The sequence below is a fragment of the Rhea pennata genome, chromosome 2, assembly GCF_028389875.1.
Source record: "Rhea pennata isolate bPtePen1 chromosome 2, bPtePen1.pri, whole genome shotgun sequence".
Taxonomy (NCBI): Eukaryota; Metazoa; Chordata; class Aves; order Rheiformes; family Rheidae; genus Rhea; species Rhea pennata.
The window spans coordinates 19,548,494-19,566,647 of record NC_084664.1 but is presented as its reverse complement, the minus strand read 5'-3'; the positions used below and the strand labels follow the sequence as shown (position 1 = coordinate 19,566,647).

General features: G+C 42.0%; 2 protein-coding genes across 16 annotated transcripts in view; one reads left to right on the top strand and one right to left on the bottom strand.

Annotated features, from left to right (window-relative positions):
- The window catches only part of KIAA1217 (KIAA1217 ortholog), a 359,020-nt gene extending 344,094 nt beyond the window's left edge, over positions 1–14,926 (top strand). For 11 of the 13 annotated variants that reach the window (XM_062569017.1, XM_062569025.1, XM_062569024.1 and 8 more), the window contains 2 exons: positions 181–303; positions 1,036–2,442. In XM_062569017.1, the coding sequence (XP_062425001.1) occupies positions 181–303; positions 1,036–1,530 (618 nt within the window). In that variant the 3' untranslated portion in view covers positions 1,531–2,442. Of the gene's footprint in view, positions 1–180; positions 304–1,035; positions 2,443–14,775 lie in introns of those variants that run through there. The other 2 variants (XM_062569021.1, XM_062569020.1) reach the window with 2 other exon arrangements.
- The window catches only part of ARHGAP21 (Rho GTPase activating protein 21), a 119,251-nt gene continuing 109,761 nt past the window's right edge, over positions 8,665–18,154 (bottom strand). For all 3 annotated transcript variants that reach the window (XM_062569013.1, XM_062569014.1, XM_062569015.1), the window contains 5 exons: positions 17,184–17,309; positions 16,945–16,986; positions 16,515–16,620; positions 14,664–14,695; positions 8,665–11,272 (listed from right to left, as the gene is read on the bottom strand). In XM_062569013.1, coding sequence (XP_062424997.1) covers positions 9,539–11,272; positions 14,664–14,695; positions 16,515–16,620; positions 16,945–16,986; positions 17,184–17,309 — 2,040 coding nt within the window. In that variant the 3' untranslated portion in view covers positions 8,665–9,538. The remainder of the gene's footprint in view (positions 11,273–14,663; positions 14,696–16,514; positions 16,621–16,944; positions 16,987–17,183; positions 17,310–18,154) is intronic.

Here is an 18,154-nt window from a genome sequence, read left to right as displayed (position 1 = left end):
ACATTAACACCTGTGGTGTGAACCTCCTGAACTCTTCCCTGCATGTAGTACTGTGGCTTTTTTTTTCTTCCTTTTTTTTTGGGGGGGGGGGCATGATGTGCGGTCTCCTCTTCAAAAACATTGGTATTGATCAGGCGTTCTCCTTGTCTCCCCTCCCTGCCCCTCTGACCCTTTCCACAGGGCTCGAGCTCTGCCTCGCAGACAAGCAGGATGCCAGTGCCCATGGCTTCAAAAGGTAGACAAGGAAGCATGGAGAAGGCAGGCAAGCAGCACAAGCTACAGGATCCACGCCAGTACAGACAGGTAGTTTTACCCTAAACCCAATGTTTGGATGGACATTCAGTGTTGTTTGTTATTTAAAAATGACAGTAACTGACTGAGATTATACCAAATAACGGATGTGTATCTTTCGAGTGAGGTCTAACTGGACATCCTGGATCCCTGGGGGCATGAAAATATCTAATGATCTTCTCACCATGCTTGTGCATGCACGTCTGCAATAAAACACCTGCTCTTTTTTTTTTTTTTTCCTTCCCCCCTCTTCACTTCGGTATTCAGCACTACTAAAATGTCAACTACCTGTTTACTTTCCCTTTGGTAAATGTGGCGGTTCCTTAGGACAGCAAGGAATGCTTCTGTTCGGATGGCCTTTACCAGGAGCCATGGATACTAACCTGGCAATGTAATAGCTGGCATTAGGTGCACATTAACTCTCCAGTCAGACATGTCTGTTCACACTTTTTAATAACCCAGAAGCATGGCCAATGTAGTGAGTGGTCTATAAACCATCGATCGTGAGCTGTCACAAAAGCTTTGTTGCATTTGCTCTCAGTCTCTCTCTGTCTCTCTCTCTCTCTGCATTCTTGGTTGTGCATTTCTTTGGGTTTTCTACCAGGTCCAGTCCACGGCTGCAAGACTTAGCTCAGGCCTCGAACTGTTAATTCTTGCTCTTGGTAGGGCTATTTTCCCCGGTCCTGTTGATTTATTGTGTTAATGGCTTTCTGACAAACTGTCTCCTGCCATCTTTATTTGCAGGCTAATGGAAGTGCTAAGAAAGCTGGTGGGGACTATAAGGCTACTTCCCCTACCCTACCTGCTTCTAAGATCCCAGCCTTTTCTCCCACTTCTGGGAAAAGCAGCTCTGCACCTGCTTCTAGCGGTGACAGCTCTAACCCTCTTACTCCACCTACTAAAACCTCCATTCCTTCCTCTAACCTTCTCGGTCCTCAAGCAGGTCGCATAACCTACTCCACCTCCCTGATTCCCTCTGTGGCTAACGGCTCCTCCAAGTTTCAGAGCCCCGCTTTCACAGGGAAAGGTCACCATCTCTCCTTCTCACTACAGACGCAAAACGGCCGGCCACCCCCCCCTTCCTCTTCTACCTCCCCCCCTTCCTCTACCTCTCCCACTGCACTGAGCCAAGGTGTGAAGAGCATCAGGACAATCCATACACCTAGCTTCACCAGCTACAAGGCACACAACGGAAATGCCAGCAAGTCCACCCCCTCCACGGCCAAGGAGCCAGCCTAAAGGCTAAGCACAGCACGTGCCCAAGTTCACCAAGGCTTTTTTTTCTGTTCGTTTCCAAACAACCTGCAGTCAATATTTTAACCAGGGGATGTAACCATTTTGCTGAATTGCTGGAGGCTTAATACTAATCATGTGCTAAATACTGGATTAATACAATAGCTTAGAGTGAAGCTTTTTTGTAAAACTTTGTTGCTGTTGTAATGATAAAAGAGCATTTTCTTCCTATAGGCAGCACCTCTTACAAAAATGTGTGAAGGTGTGTGAGTGAACTTGAGTGCGTGTGCACAGAGGTGTACGGAGCATGGGAAAAATGTATGGTTAAAAATTTAGTAAGTTGTTTTGTATAAAGCTATTTTTCATTATGGGGACTAGAAGTGAACAGAGATATACTAAGTGTGATTATACACAACTGTAAACTGAAACTAAAGTATTTTTTTCTTTTATTTTGGTGTTATTTAGCTTTGTTACAGATTTCTATTTTTGTCAACAAATGTCATGGTTCCTTTCGAGATCTTTTTGCCAAAACATTTTGATACTATTATAATGTACATTTGAAAGTAGTATGCTGGACAGTATACCTCTACACAAGAAACAGAACAAGACTGGTCTTAGTGTGTATGAGGAGACTCAACCTATTGCACTGCCATTCAGATGATTATATTTAAGAATTTGCCAAGCCAGGAAAAGAAATAAATTGTTTTACACATGTAGGTAGTTGCTGATTATTTTTTTTTCTTAGCCAAATCCACCCTTTTCCTTCAGTTTTATTTTACTGAGACCTGGTGACCCATTAATGTATTGTGTTGTGGATTTTAAAATGTACACTTCTGTACTGTTCTGTATACTGGCAAACTTTTGTACATATCTATAAATATATATAAATAAATAAATACTGTATGATGTGGCTGGGCACATAGAGTAGTTTTACCACACCAAAGTTAATTTTTATGCATGCTTTCAAAATATATTTGGGGAAGGGTTGAAAAAAGATGGATTTCAAATAGGAAAAAAAGAGCAACAAGCCTGCATAGAGCTCATGGTTTTGTAAATAAATTTATTTGTATAACACCATAATGTAATATACAGAACTATGATAAGCAAAGATCTTTACAAAAATAAAGGGCTGCATGCTTATATTTTTTGTATTTTGTCACTAATAATAACTGGTCTCAAGTAGCCTTTTCGTGATTTGCCTTGGAAGAGTTAACCGTCAAGAGAAAAAAAGAAAAGAAAAAAGAATAAAAAAAAAAAGAGTATTTTCCCCAGATTAAAGCTAAACAGAAGTAGAAATGTCAAAATTGTGTTCTACAACTTTTCCCGGGGTAAAGCTAAGTGGTGGAGCTCCAGACTAGACAGCTAGCAAGGTGGGAGGAGGAAAAAAAAAAAAAAAATCAGTGCCATCACCTGCCCTGCCAACCTCTGAAGCTGATTGTATTTAAAGGGAGAGGTGACACCTTGTTCATTGCCTCTTTTAGTTCACCTTGGAAAACAGAGTTTCTCAAAGCTGTGGCTTCAAGGCTGAGCCCTCAGACACTGCCTCTCTCGATGGATATCATTATTAGAGAATATAAAAATTACCTTGTACCACATGAACACACATCAAAAAAAAAAAAAAAAAAAAAAAGGGTGTGGGTGTGTTGGGGGTGGGGGGTGGAGGGAGAGAGGGAGAGGGAGAGGGAGAGGGAGAGGGAGAGAGTCTCATTCCCGCAGCAGTTATGCTGAGGGTCACCCCAGCTGCTGGTGTGGAAGAGAAGGACACGGGGAGGTGTGGGGTGCACCAGCTTCCATAGCAGAGCTCGAGCGCCGGTGGCTTCAGCACCTTGGCGGAGCGGAGCGGAGCAGAGCAGGCCGGAGGGGGCTGCTGGGGCACCGGCGCTGAGCGGCCAGCTGGCGCCTGCTGCTGCCCAGAGGCCAGGGCTCCGCAGCCCGTTGCGCGAGCACCTCAGTTACGCGGGCCGCAGCTCTCCAAAACTAGTTTTTTTGTTCTTAAACTGTTATTCTGATGTTCCCCAGGCATCCAGTACTCGTTTAAACAAACGCAACTTGCTACTCTTTGCTCCTCAATACCTCCCCCGAGCCACGTAGGGCTAAGGAGGGTGCTCCATGTGGCTGGCCTGCTGCCCACGCGCCCTCCTCCTCTTCTGCTCCAGGTCTGGCCCTGCTCCAGCTGCTGCATCTCAGCCGCTCTTGGGGCTGGCGGGGGCTCTAGGGCAAAGGTGCTGCTAGCAGTTTGCATTTAGGCCTTGACCACAGGTGTATAAGTAAGTAGCCCAGGGTGCCTATGCAGTCCCTGGAGCGTGCTGTGGCCAGCAAGGCTGTCGCTGCCCTGTGCTGGCTGTACCAGCAGTGGTGTTGGGCTTTCGCTAACCAGGTGAGGAAGGGCTTTGGCAAACTGTAACTCAGCACAAGGGATGCTGCTGAAAGCTGGGCTGGTTATTAAAAAAAAAAAAAAAAAAAAAAAAAAAAAAAAAAAAAAAAAAAAAGCCAAGTAAGTTTTGCACAGCGAATAGCAGTCCTGCAAGGATATGCCCGAGGCAGCTGCAGGCTGCGCTAGGGATGAGCGCGGCCAGGTAGCCGCTGCGCTATGGGGCTCGACACCAACGCAGCCGCTGTCAGCCCCAACACACATGCGGAGGCAGCTTCTCTGTGAACAAGCAGCTGGCCTCCGTGTTCAGAACGACCACATGCAGAAACCTGCCTATCCTCCCTGCTGTCACCAGGGTGCCCTGGCGCACACCGTGCTGGTTCACACTTTTAGACAGTGCAAAGATGACAGGAGCTCTTCAGAAAATGGTAGCCGAGCAAGGTGTCTTGTCTCCAGGGGACCAGACCTGCTAGCAGCTGTGTTTCCAACACATCTCTCACTAACCATTGAGTTTCTTTGCTTTACACTGAGCCTGGGAACTTCATGAGGTTCAACAAGGGCAAGGGCAGAGTCCTGTACCTAGGGAAAAATAACCCTAGGCATCGGTACAAGCTGGGGGCTGACCTGCTGGAGAGCAGCTCTGCAGAGAAGGACCTGGGAGTGCTGGTGGATGACAAGTTGACCATGAGCCAGCAATGTGCCCTTGTGGCCAGGAAGGCCAACGGTCTCCTGGGGTGCATTAGGAAGAGTGTTGCCAGCAGGTGGAGGGAGGTGATCCTGCCCCTCTGCTCAGCCCTGGGGAGGCCTCATCTCGAGTATTGTGTCCAGTTCTGGGCTCCCCAGTACAAGAGAGACATGGAGCTACTGGAGAGAGTGCAGAATAGGGCTACGAAGACGATCAGAGGGCTGGAGCATCTGCCCTACGAGGAACGGCTGCGAGAGCTGGGCCTCTTCAGCCTGGGGAAGAGAGACTGAGGGGGGGGATCTTATCAATGTGTACAAGTACCTGAAGGGAGGGTGTCAAGGGGACGGGGACAAACTCTTTTCAGTTGTCCCATGTGACAGGACAAGAGGCAATGGGCAGAAACTGAAGCACAGGAAGCTCCGCCTGACCGTGAGGGGGAATTTCTTCCCTGTGAGAGTGACGGAGCACTGGGACAGGCTGCCCAGAGAGGTTGTGGAGTCTCCCTTCTCTGGAGATCTTCAAGGCCCACCTGGACGCAACCCTGTCTAACATGCTGTAGGTGACCCTGCTTGAGCAGGGAGGTTGGACTAGATGATCTCCAGAGGTCCCTTCCAACCTTACTGATTCTAAGATTCTATGATATGACAGGACTTCAATGCTCGAGCGGGGGTAGGAGCGAACAAAAGAATAAAAAACACCCCCAAATATGAAGCTATTAACCATTTCCCTTAGCTGTGGGAGACGGTGCAAAAAAGCAAGTAGAGGGAAAGGCGCGTGAGACACTGCCCCCATCTGCTGCAGCCGCGCCAGCCCAGAGCTTCGCCGCAGAGCTGCCGCCGTCCCTGCCGCCGGCTACCTGCACCCGTGGGACCGAAGCGGTAATGTGGCCACAGGAGACCAAGCCCTGCATCGGACGGGCCTTACTGCAGAGCAGGCAGACCGAGGAGGACACACAGAGAGAAAATAGGGAGGGCTGTGCAGGACATTTCTGTCTGGAACTGCTCCGGTCAAACTCCACGTGCTGGGCATCCCTGCTGAGAGGCAGCTCTCCCTGCGGGCTTGGAACTTACAGGGAAGATGACAGATGATTAAGGCAACAAAGTATTAAGGCAGCAATTTTTTAAAAAATCTCATGTCTGAGCACCACAGTTACATGCGCCACTTCAATGATGGCAGTTCTGTTTTAATTCATTCCCCCTCCCGTGTATCAAATTACACTTCTTCCCATACGCTGGCACAATTAATTGCTTGATTGATATTTAAAGTGAGTCTGTGTAATGACCTGGGTTTAAGTACAAGAACACAATTTTTTATAGCTGATGAGGCCACATTTCAAAACTCCTTCTTCCCAAATGGACAAAGTAGTGAGAAGTCAGATTAATACAGACAGAGAGAGATCCTCATGCAGGTGAGCAAAGGGTTTTCCTTCTGCTCTGTAGCAGTGCACAGAAGCTGTTGAGAAACTGTCTGAACTGTGGCTATGTCTTAATTCCTCATTATCAGTGTTGTGAGCGATATTAATGGCTCAAAAAGCTGGAGGTGCTGCATGTCTGTTAGTAGATCCCTTAAAAGGAATTTCAAACCAAACCACTGAACCACTGCAATAGGAAATGCTGCTTGTAATTGTTATAAAAACCCAAATGCTATCATTACTAAGACGGTTAATACTTTAATTATTTAATTATTTTCCCATCAGATCTAAGCTTGGATCCATTCCTAATGACTTGAGACTACAGAGCTGGTGAGGACTAGTAAAAAGACCATGTGCACAAATAGAAATGCAAGAAATTCCATCCAGAAAAAAAACCTTTTTAACTGTGAGGGTGCTTTAAAACTAGAACTGGCTACCCAGAAAGCTTGTGTCATCCTAGGAGATATTCAAACCCCTGCACAGCCTTTGGCAATCTGGTCTTGCTGACCCTACTTGAGCAGAGGTTTGGACCAGACAATCTCCAGGGATGCCCTCCAACGCCAACTATTCTGTGGTTCTGTGCAACTGTTCACACCACTTCTAAACACTGGCACCCACATTCCTCCCCACAGGGCAGGTTACCACATTCATTTCCCTTCATTTGTAGATCAGACTGTTAAAAAACAAAACAAACCCCACACCTCAGGCATGTTGCCAGAGCCCAGTATAACTGTGTCCTGCATTCCTGAGGTGGATCTCTCAAATCACCTCACCCTGACACACCCTCGAGATTACTCCCTTCAATCCTAAGCATCGTTCCACCTCTCCTCAAACTCAAGGGCTGCCTCATAGCTTCCTTCCTTCCTAACAAGGCCTACTGGCCTTGTTAGCTCCTCCAAGATCTGACTTGCATGCAAAGGGCAAGGCAGCAGTGGTAAGGACAGCTCCACTCCTACCCTGCACCACCATTAATGTCCTTGGCTTCATCTAGGCTCTTCCTGCAGCTGCTTAGGAGCTCCCACACTGAGTGAGTCCAACTGCTGCGCAGTTTTTGTGCAGCCAGTGCAGCTCTCTGCAGCACCAGAAGGTACCACTGATGCTGCCACAGCCTTACACTTGTACCTAGAGCACAGTTTGCCTTTTTTTTTTTTAAAAAAGAGATCTCCTAAACTAATTTTGTGTTACATTCCAGTCAATCCAATAAATCTTTTATATTCTCAAACATAACAGTTGGCAGCTACACATCCAGGCTCAGGAGCACCAATTAGTAGCCATCTGTAAGCACTACAAAGTGAAAGTTAACTTGAGCCACCTAAGTACCTGTCAAATCAGATGATGACTGTTCAGGCTCCTAGAACCCAAATGTACTTCTCTGCATCCACTGCTTCCTCTAGAAGATCCCTGAAACTAACTATATATGTTCAACAAATATTCTTCTGACAAAACACATCTCTAGTAAAAGGGAAAGGATACTGCTGAAGAACAGCATTATAGAGCTTTGCAATAACATATGTTCAAATACCTTGTTCAAAATACCATTGGAACTGAAACAAAAATAAGTAATTACTGATTTTGTGTGCTTCACAAAACATATGGCAACATTTTTCCTTGCGTTTTACATTTCAAGTTTGCAAGGAGACCACAAGAACATAATTCACTTTTATGTGAATCGGTATTGAGTGCAGAGACCTTACACAATTATGTAGTGAGAACTTTCATACATCTTCAAATGTCACATCTGATGCTTTGCTTCATGGAAAAAATTTATAATTGCTTCCCACAAGGAACAGTAACATAGTGGATCAAAGCATAAGACTGTTACAGTCACTTTGGAAAGAAGTCTATCTGAAATCATGCCTGTTTTCATATTCTAGTTCCTGTTATTCCTTCTTCCTCCTCCCAGGAATGGGAACTCATGCGTAAAAGTAGTATTTTTTGTGCTTATGATATTCATTTCCTGTTTATCACCAATATACTTTTAATCTTCTACCAGGCAAGTGACAGTTTTAATATCAGGAGTTGATACTTGAGAGAGAGAGAGAGAGAGAGAGAGAAATACCCCGCAGCGGATAAAGTGAAGAACGGATTTTGTTTTTAAGACGTGCAAGAAAATGGAAAAAATAAAACATATCACACAGTATACAGACAGAGTTCATACCTAGAAGGGTTTTTAGGGTATGAACTAGTCTTCATAGTTAAAACAGTAAAACAAACCAAGACCCGTAGCTACACCTAAAACACTCTTTCGACTAGCAGAAAGGGCAGATACTAGTATTCACATATGGGGAGAATTATGGGCACTTTTCAGTGATACAAACCCAACATACTAAACATAAACCATCTTGCTACATACTTTAGAATCAGCCTGTATGTCAAAATGAAAATACTTAACCAACTGAACCTATCGCATACTAACCTTCGCAGTGCTGTCACACAAAAAACCCCACACTTGTGAGAGAAGTATTGTTTACCATATGGGGGACACACTGGTAACAAGTGGCATCTTTAATTCAGCCACTCAGAAGCTTTGAGCTGCCTCTTTCCATGCAAAATGCCATTCTTCTGGGCAATAACCACAGTTTCTTTCTAATGCTGAGTGCTGTTGCTGATTGCAACTTGCAAACACGACATTTTAAAATCATTCATTAGAATGAAATTCACATCACAAAAGAGTCACCAAAACAATTTTATTTCCAGTGTTTAAGTGGGTATGCACACAGGCATGATACAGGTTTGGATTCATTAGGTCTTCATGCAGAATTATATTCTCAATAAAAGAAACCAGTTCCATCCAGTATCCACTATCTACACGCCTATGTTACAACATTTATATCAAATCTGGTATCTGAAGAAAAGATACACATGTAATATGTACATTTAAGTTACTTATTTTACAGAAAGATTAAAAATTCAAGTCACATAAAACTCAAAATCTGTATTAAAATTGGAAATATAAAACTCCGAGATTTACTGGAATGCCTAAGGAATGGAAGCTCTGTAGCCACCTGTGTTAACATTTGTAAAATGTAATGAAACTCATTAACAGTAAAATGCATTCATTTGTTTGTAATAAGTTTCTCTAATTTAACAATATGGCACCCTAACAAACCAAATGAATTTATGATGAGGCACTTGTTAGTGACTAAACCAAAAGAACAATTTTTCTGCATACTAATGCCAGGTCAACTCTCAATCATAAAACCATGTATACACTACACAGCATGTTGCATCAGATGCTTTGTTCAACATTTGTATGCAGCCATCAAATATATTTCTTTCTTAAAATATATATATACATATATATATATATATATATACATATATATATATATATACTTCAACTTTAGTGTTCTTCTGGCTGTGACAATGCACTGTGAAGACGTTCCACAGTACACATTGATGAAACCAGCCCAAATGAAGGCTGCATAACAACAACAGTACAGGAAAATATATATATATATATATGTACACACACACATACAAACACAGTTACTGGGAAGTGTAACAGTAAGTTAATGAATTGCTGTAGTGGACATATCTCCCCATTTCAAAGATACTGGTAGAATCGAGATCTAACCACTTGGGTCCCAGACAGTTTATGAGGATGGGCGTCAACTGCTGGGCTAAAGTTGTTTTTGTTCATATTCTGATAGCTTTCACCATTTACCTGATCTGGTGGCTGAAATGGTCCCGATGGTGGTGTTCGGTTAATCAAAGTCAAGCTGCTGGAAGAACTGCCTTCATCTGCCTGCATCTCTGCAGATAAAAGCAGATCTGCCTTTGCATCATCTGCTAGGCTAGTGTTCTCAAGTCTGGGCTTTCCAGTTTCACCCGTATTAAGGTCAGTTGTGCTAGTGCGTAAACGTTCTCGTGCAAGCCAGTCTGAGATTGAGAGGTCCTGGGCTGGACATTTTGGCTTCAACCGATTCACAGCTGAAAGTTCAGATTCCCTCTCTCTACTTTGACTTGGCTCTTGAACTTTCCAAGCATTCAGGACACTTATTTCCGCGAAATCCCTCTGTCCTCCAAGTGTATGCCTTCGCCTGATATTTTTTCTCTTTGCAGTCTCTGCAGGGTTAGATTTTTGATTCCCAACTCCAAACATATCATCTGCAGATGATTTGAGTCGCAGCTTTAACCTATCTGTAATTTTAAGTCTCCAGGTAAGTTCTTGTTTATCAGTCTCACTTCTGGCTGATGTAGCTAAACTGCTTGTTGATCTTCCTTTTTTCATTATGTCAAACATTTTGGTCACAGTAGGCAAGTCCTTCTCACTCTTCGCATCCCCTGAACCCTCACTGTCCGTTTTGTGCCGTGCAGACTTTCTCCTAGACAGTGTATCACATTCAATAAGTTTGTGCGAGCTAAAAAGTCTGCGGCTCTCTAACTTTGGTGTTGAACTTCCCTCAGTACAACTTACTTCACTTTCTTCAGAGTTCCTCCGACTTGTCTTTACCACTTCCGAAACTTTCGCCTTAGACAGCCTTTCAGCAGCAGCACTTGTGGCAAAGACAGGGAAATCACTTTCGCTATCTGTTTCCACAGGACGCCCTTCGCTGATCAATTCGCTTCTTTCATCATCAGCATCTTCTCCCTTGCTTTCTGTCACTGACTGCACCTCAGGGCTTAGCATACTGGCATCTAAGCCAGTTATATATATCGTAGATGAAGTAGTTGAATAATCTGAGGTGATGGAACTGACATCAGCTGTTAAAAACTCATTGTGTTTAATTTCAGGGCTGGCTACTTTTTTGCATGAATATCTGTGCTGGGAAGCCTGGGAGGAAGTGCTAAGCATAGTGCCAGAGTCAGACACTGTCTCCTCAACCTGGGAAGACGACTGTGAAATAGGCATTTTAGGGTTATTCTTCTGCATGGTTTGCCGACAGCTGAGATTAGGCGATTTTGTATGTTTTTCATGATAAGGCAGTGAAGGTTCCTCTGACAGGATACTTTCTTTCTTTAACAACTTCTTTTCATCCTTTACAACATTCACATCTTTTTTACTGCTGTTCTCTTTTTCCTTCAGGACAAACATCCTCTGTTTTCTCCCTGTCTCTCTCTCTTTCTCATATTCCCCTTTAGCTGTGTCCTCTTTTGTTGTATCACCACGAGATGGTTCTGCAAGCTCCTTCTTGAAAAACACATTATCCAACTCATCTTCTGAGCTGCTTGGTTGTGGTTTCTCTTTTGTTTTTTTCCGCTTGCGACTAGCTGCTGCAAAAATGGAGGACACAAGCAGTTCCTTGCTATACTGATCCTTTCCAGAACCCCAAGAACCCTGTTTCAAAAAAGAAAAAAAGAAGAAAAAGGGGGAGTGGGGGAAGGGGAGAGGGGCCTTGATTAGAAGTTGCAAAGAAACAGTCATTAGTCTGAGACTTTTTAAATACATATCCAGAGAAGAATGATGCCTTTATTCAGGAAATATTTCCATGTTCTTTCTGTAGTCTACATTAAATTGCCTTACTAGCCAATCTGCATCCTGAGGCTTCCACTTTTTATCTGAGTCCTTCCAATCTGACAAAGATTTTTTTTTCATGCAGATATTTGGCTTTGACTGATTTATAAGGCAGACTGCTTTAAAGCAAGACGACCTTTTCGAGATCAGTTTGTAATGGAAACTGCTGGACAGACGAGGTCCTGAGAGTGCAGCTTTGATCCCTCCTCTTACCCGTGTGAGAAGGATAGCTTCTCTAGCAAAATTTTTTTGCTGTTTTTCATCCTTCAGGTTGTATGAGTTTGAAAGCCATACTCAATTCAATACTATTAATACAGTCAAAGCTATACAAAACCCCAATTTAGCTGTAAGTACAGAAAATACACAGAAATAAACAGATTACTTCTAAAGTGAAAAGAAGTCTGACCTTGGAGTAACACAGAAGCAAAAAATGGAAAAGCTCAATGATTCCATTTTGGAAATTTCATTAAAAATATTCTCACTACCCTGACAACACTGTCACCTGGCCACCTCTGTGCTTTCCTGCTTTCTACCCCTTTGCTATTTTTCAGAATGGGAGGACTGGGGCAGGGACTACCCTGTCTTTGACCACTGACCAGTGCTCTTTGCACCTTACAGACATTCGAGAAAAGAAAACAGCAATGTTATGAACAGAAAGGGGGGGGTGCTTACAGAAGGGGACCTTTAACACAGCAGGACTGAAACTTGCATTTGCTCTATGGATCAACAGCAGCAGCTTAGGTTTCAGCTAACTGAATCTAAGTCAGTGTTCAGACATCTAGGCTCTCTCTCTGACCTGAGGAAAGGAAGAGCCAGACCAGCAGTGAAGGGGCTGTGCTCAGGAAGTCTTTGAAATTCCAATCATTTGTTACTATGCAACATTTCAGGAGGGAGAGGAAAAGTGAGGAAGGACTGCCATCATGATAACAGTTTTAACAAAACAACAGGGACATGATTACTGAAAGTATCACAGATAATCACAGAATCAGTAAGGCTGGAAGGAACCTCTGGAGATCATCTAGTCCAACCTCCCAAAGATTTCCTGGTGCTGGTTCTACTGGGGCTTGAACTCAGGACCTTCAGCATGTAAAGCAGATGTGATAACCACCACACTATCTATGTATTAGATACCCTGTCAGAGAATAATATTAAGGACAAAGGGAAAGTTAATTCACCCTAATCATCATCTAATTATTGGGCTCTTTTCCAAGAAGGTGCTTCCATGCTCCATAAATACAGAATTGCAGTTAGAGTGAACTCTGCTGTTGGGATGCCTACTACTGCAGCTTAAATGCAGTAGTGCCATACAAAGTAAAGAATAGAACAAAAAGAGTAAACAGTGTTTTTTTTTTTTAATAACGTTTTCTTGGTGATGAGGCTAAGTGCATATTTCCTCCTGATTCAATAGCTTTTCACAAATTAATTTAAAAGGTTCTGGAAACGATCAAAATTCTCAGTATATGACTTCACGAACCAGCATTAAACAGAAAGAAAAATAATACAATGGCTATATTGAGCAGGACAGACCCAGCAGCAAAGCTGTTCTAATTTGTTTACATGAATATGGATCAGGAAGAGTTGCAGAAGATTTCTAGCAAAGTAACAGTAGGAAAAGTGTTCATGGATAACCATAACATCCTGCTACATGACAGACAAATGCTCTATGCTCTTGATGCAGAGCTGGTAGAGACCAGGAGAAACCAGACACAAGAAACACTTAAATCTTGTTGAGAGCTCTGATACCCTGATGGAAACAAGCATCTGCGCAGCCTGCGATGATCGCTTGCACAGTAACTGCCTAGCAGCATGCAAAAACAACCTTCTGAATGGTAGAAGACATCTCCCAAATTCTTGTGCTAGCTGACAAATGCCAATCTTAAACTGATGAACAACAAAGCCACTTACGCTCAGGGACAGCCGGTTACCACTTAAAGGCACTCCTGAGTTAGTTACTGTCCCCATAAAAGATGGGCAAACTCAGGATATTTTTGCATGGGAATGGGAACAGGTACAATCATATCCTTCTCACCAGAAAGGATATGTAGCAATGTAGCTAGCTGAAATTTCTTCATGGGAATGGGAACAAGTATGATCATATCCTTCTCGCTAGGAAGGATATTCAGCAACACAGCCAGCTGGAACTCTACTTGGAGCCTATCTTGTTGCAAGTGATCCAGGCTGAGCAGGAATCAAGGTTGCTGCCAGATGAAACCTGCATGCATCTGTACTGCTGCTTGCAGGCTTGTGACCACAGTCCAACTGATGCTCTTGCCCTACGCTACTTACAAAAGGTGCTTAGTGAGGGGTAAGCTGCAAATAACACAGCATTATGACCGAGGCAAAGTGACACCTTGCCCCAGAAGAAGGGCTTTTTCAAGGCAGTGGCTGAGCCACCAACAAATATTCTCAGTAAAGCCACTGGGCCAGCATTTCACAACAAACCAGGAGGATGAGCTGAGCATAGGACTTCATACAAACTCGGATACAGCATAAAGCTGTATCACATGCTCGTAGCTGACCAAGATCAACTGTGTGCTGCCAGACCACCCAGCACTACAGACATCCATCCAATATTAATGACTGTTCAACCACAGCCAAAGAGACTGGAAGATCTGTCTGTGGGTCGAATGAGAAATCTGTTGTTAAATCAAGGATTGAACTATTATTGTCCAAGTTCCAGCCTTATTCCCTGCCTAGCAGACTATTCTTCCAACCACAGTAGTACTTTCTAATGAGATTTAGCATGGCAGTCTTCAACCACATGGTTTGGTTTTCTGTAAGAGGAGGAGGACCTTCTGAAAAGAAAAAGCTAAATTCTACATATACCTTATCCAATGAAATAAGAAGATAAAAAATACCGTCTAGGAGTAAGTAGTATGCCAACAATAAAGATGAACATACTATATACATTTACCTCTGCTACATAAGGGTCAAAAAGGAGATAAAGGGTTCACAAATACAAGAGTTTGGAACACAGCTGTTTCTACGTCTGCAGCTGACTGCCCTAGAAGATGGAACAAACTGCAAACTAGTGAAATTTTTTCAGGGTAGCACTTCAAAATTAATTGATGAGAAAACAGTATTTCCTCCTATTCAAAAAAATTCTACGTAGCTCTACATTACCTTCACATATAAGCAATTAGTTTAATAAAGCAAGTAAATATCTAACAGATTTCAAATGTTTATTACTATATAATTTCATAAGATGATTTACCTTAGATTTTGCTGAGTCACTAGTAGCTGAATCTGTGGAAAAATTAAAAAAAATTCTGCTTAGTTCTGTGCAATTTTTTTTTTTTTTTTTTTTTTTTTTTTTTTTGCTACAGACAATGCTGGACTTATGGAAAAAGACAAGCACAGAACAAAATGTGAAGCAAATAAAAACCAGAACAGAGTGGATAGTCAGAGCTCACAAAGATGCAAGCTGCACCACAGAAAGCCACCGCCATGAAAGGATGCTGTGAATTGTAGGCAGAACCAGCTCAATGATAGGAATGGCAAAGGAGCCCTTTCTTCTAAATAAATAAATAAAAAAAAAACAACTAATGTTTATTCAATGTTTTAAGAATACAGCTCCTGCAAAACCGCAGCTGAGAGACCTTTTCAGGATTGTACTGTGTACTCTCCTGAGATTCAGGATACGCAAAGCAAAATTGAATGTCTTAGTATTGTTGGCTGCCTAAGTACAAATCGTGGTTCTGTAGTTAATATTCTTTTTGTGAAACTTGAGTTGTCTGAAAGAATTAAGTTATATTTGGTGTGTTAAACCCCAAATTTACATCTCTCTTCGCCTCTTACTATGTATAGGTAAAATTTTCTTTTTAAAATAGCTAGATTTCAGCAGCTACCAGTTTTGTACTTCTCCATAACAAGCGCTATTATGAAATGAAAAATGGACACCATAGTTTCACTGTCTCGCAAAACCCAAGATTATACAGTTACAAAGGGGGTAGGAAGGGGCTAGCACAGTGACTAGAAAATATGAACTTGGATGTTTTCCAACGCTAGGGACTTTCTCCCCGGAAAGCGCGAGCTGAGCCCCCTGCCACACCCCTTTCCGACACATGGCTAATGCTTTATGACTAGAAAGACTGGTAGACCATACCATGCTATTTCTCCTCAGGGTCTGCTTCAGAGATAACAAGAAACAGCAGAAAAACTTTTAAAAAGTAGCATTGATCTGTTTAAAATACTCTTAAAAGAAAATTTACAGCACAGATCAACTTTTTCCATTTACAAGAAACGGGGGTTTCTGCAGACAAGGCAGCTACAGTGTGGGCAACAGTCCTCCTTCTTCCTACAGTTCCAGCTGTCCATCAGTGACATCACAGAATCCACTAATGACATCACCGTGTGATAGACTCCTCCCACTTCGCCTGTTACAACATCCGTATAAAGTGACTGTTTCAGTAAGTGCTGAACAACCCTTTGAAAACTGAAATACAAGCTAGAGACGAAGGGATAACATTTGTAGGATACAACATGCTGGGTTAGTGCAACAGTAGAGTGAAGGGAAGGGGGGAAAAAGTCACCAAAAAAGAGCCTGCAGCGCTTGTCCTTAGCCACAAAAGAGGATGGCGTTCATAAACAGAAGGAAATCAGCTTTAGTACAGACATACTGCAATCTATTTATTAAAGTGTCCACCACTTGACAAGAAAACATTTTTCTTTTTTTCCCCTCCTTTTTTTTTTTTTTGCATTCCTAACACTGGGAAGGAGCAATATTAGAACACCGAAGATCAATCTTTCTGCCATCACAACAAACCACTTTATAGCAGCATATCTGCTTCACCTCACGATGATGATTGGATGGGTTACTGTGAATAAATAAAATAGTATGTGCGAACTTCATCTTTCAGTGATTATATTCCTGCTAGATAACAGAGTTTTCCAATTTATATCATGCATAATTGTCAACAATTCAAATTTTTGAAGATTATTAACGATCTTTTAGAAAAGAGAAAAGCAATTTATTAGTAAAATAAAGTAGAAATAGAAAGTTACAGTGAGTTAACAGAGTAGGTTATTCTAGCCTACGGACTGACGCTGTCCAGGCAAGAGTTACCTGATACGTCTCCAGGAGATACTCCCGTCCTTCCAATGTTGGTGAGTAAATGATCTATGTTTGGCACTGGCTGAGATTCTACAGTGTTTTCCTCCTGAACTGCTGTCTATAGTTAATAAACAAAGATCTCTTCATCATCGTTTCACAAATAACTCATCATGATTCAACAGCATTTAGAAAATTGCATTATTCACCTGAGGACACACTTGCCTCGTGAGTTCTAATTTTTCCATATTGCTTTATGTTTTTAAAACAAATGCATGGCCTTTTTAAAAGTTCATTACTGCAAGGACTGGAGAGCTAAAAAGGTGCTTCTGAAGAGCAAACCATACAGTGATGTAACAAGAAATATAAAGACATTCTAGAAATAGCAGAAGCAGCTTCTAAACTAAGATAATTAGAACGCAAATATTTACGCCGCAATACTTACAAGAGGTTCTTCAGCATCATCTTCTGTGAAAAACCAGTCATGCTACAATTTAAAATAAAAAAGGTGAAAACCCCACAGGAAATGCAAACCCCAAATGTGGAACAATCAAACATGGACATCAGTAAAAATGGTATCCTTGAATTTGAAGGACAAATACCAGAGCAAAACTGGCTCAATAAGAGAAAGCTGGTCTGTCTGTGCATGATCTTATTTTTAAAAAATGAAATGCATCCACTTACTTTTTGAATTAGTGTTTCTACAATTTTGTATTGATCTGGCATGTGCGTAACCATGTGTGTCATGTTATCATCAGATGTCCTCACAAGCGTTGGACCAAATACTATTGCCAGGTTTCTAGGCTCCATCTAAGAAATGAAAGTTTAGCACACCTCACATTTACAATAAGAAAGTACAATACATTAATATAACACCATTAATATTTGTGAACTTTTTAAAATAAGAACAAAAAAAAGGTTTTTAAAAACACAGTACCGATTAGTAAGATGTTACACTACATCACAACTCCTTTATACACAACAGAAATAAATGCATGCAACTTTTCTGCAGTTCAAAATTAAATGTTCATTGAACCATTTTAAGTAAATAGCTCAGCAAGCACAGAAAAGTCTAGACTAAAGAACTCACACATATTCTGCATACTTTTGAGTGGGAGTTTTTTTTTTTTCCTTTGATGAAGAGACTCTTATTTTTGTTTTATTTAGAAACAGTGATGTTTTAAGACACTTCAAAAAAAGGCACTGGAAGTTTCCCGGGTTTTAATCTGAAGATGTTTACATGACACATGAAAAAACTGAGCTACTTATCAAACACTATTTTGTCTACTGACAAAGAGCTCATTCAGCTCACATTTACTTTGGAGGAGGCGGCAGCAATCAACATCATAGACGCTACAAATCTATTCACAAGATAGACTCAAGAGTTATCCAGTCACATCAACCACATTAATCATCCACTTTATTTATTTTCTGAACTACATCTCTGACAAAACTTCAAGAAGGAAGCAGCAAAACACTTTTATCTTCTATTTCTGCTTACTTATTTGACTTACAGTTTACTCTTCCTGTTGTGACATGGAATAGACCAGTAATAAACAGCAGATAAGGGCCTTGCTCTTATTAGAACAAAATTGTAAAGCAGAATATCCCCAGCCCTAATCCTCTCTCTGACTTGGACTGTGGTTTTGGGCAAG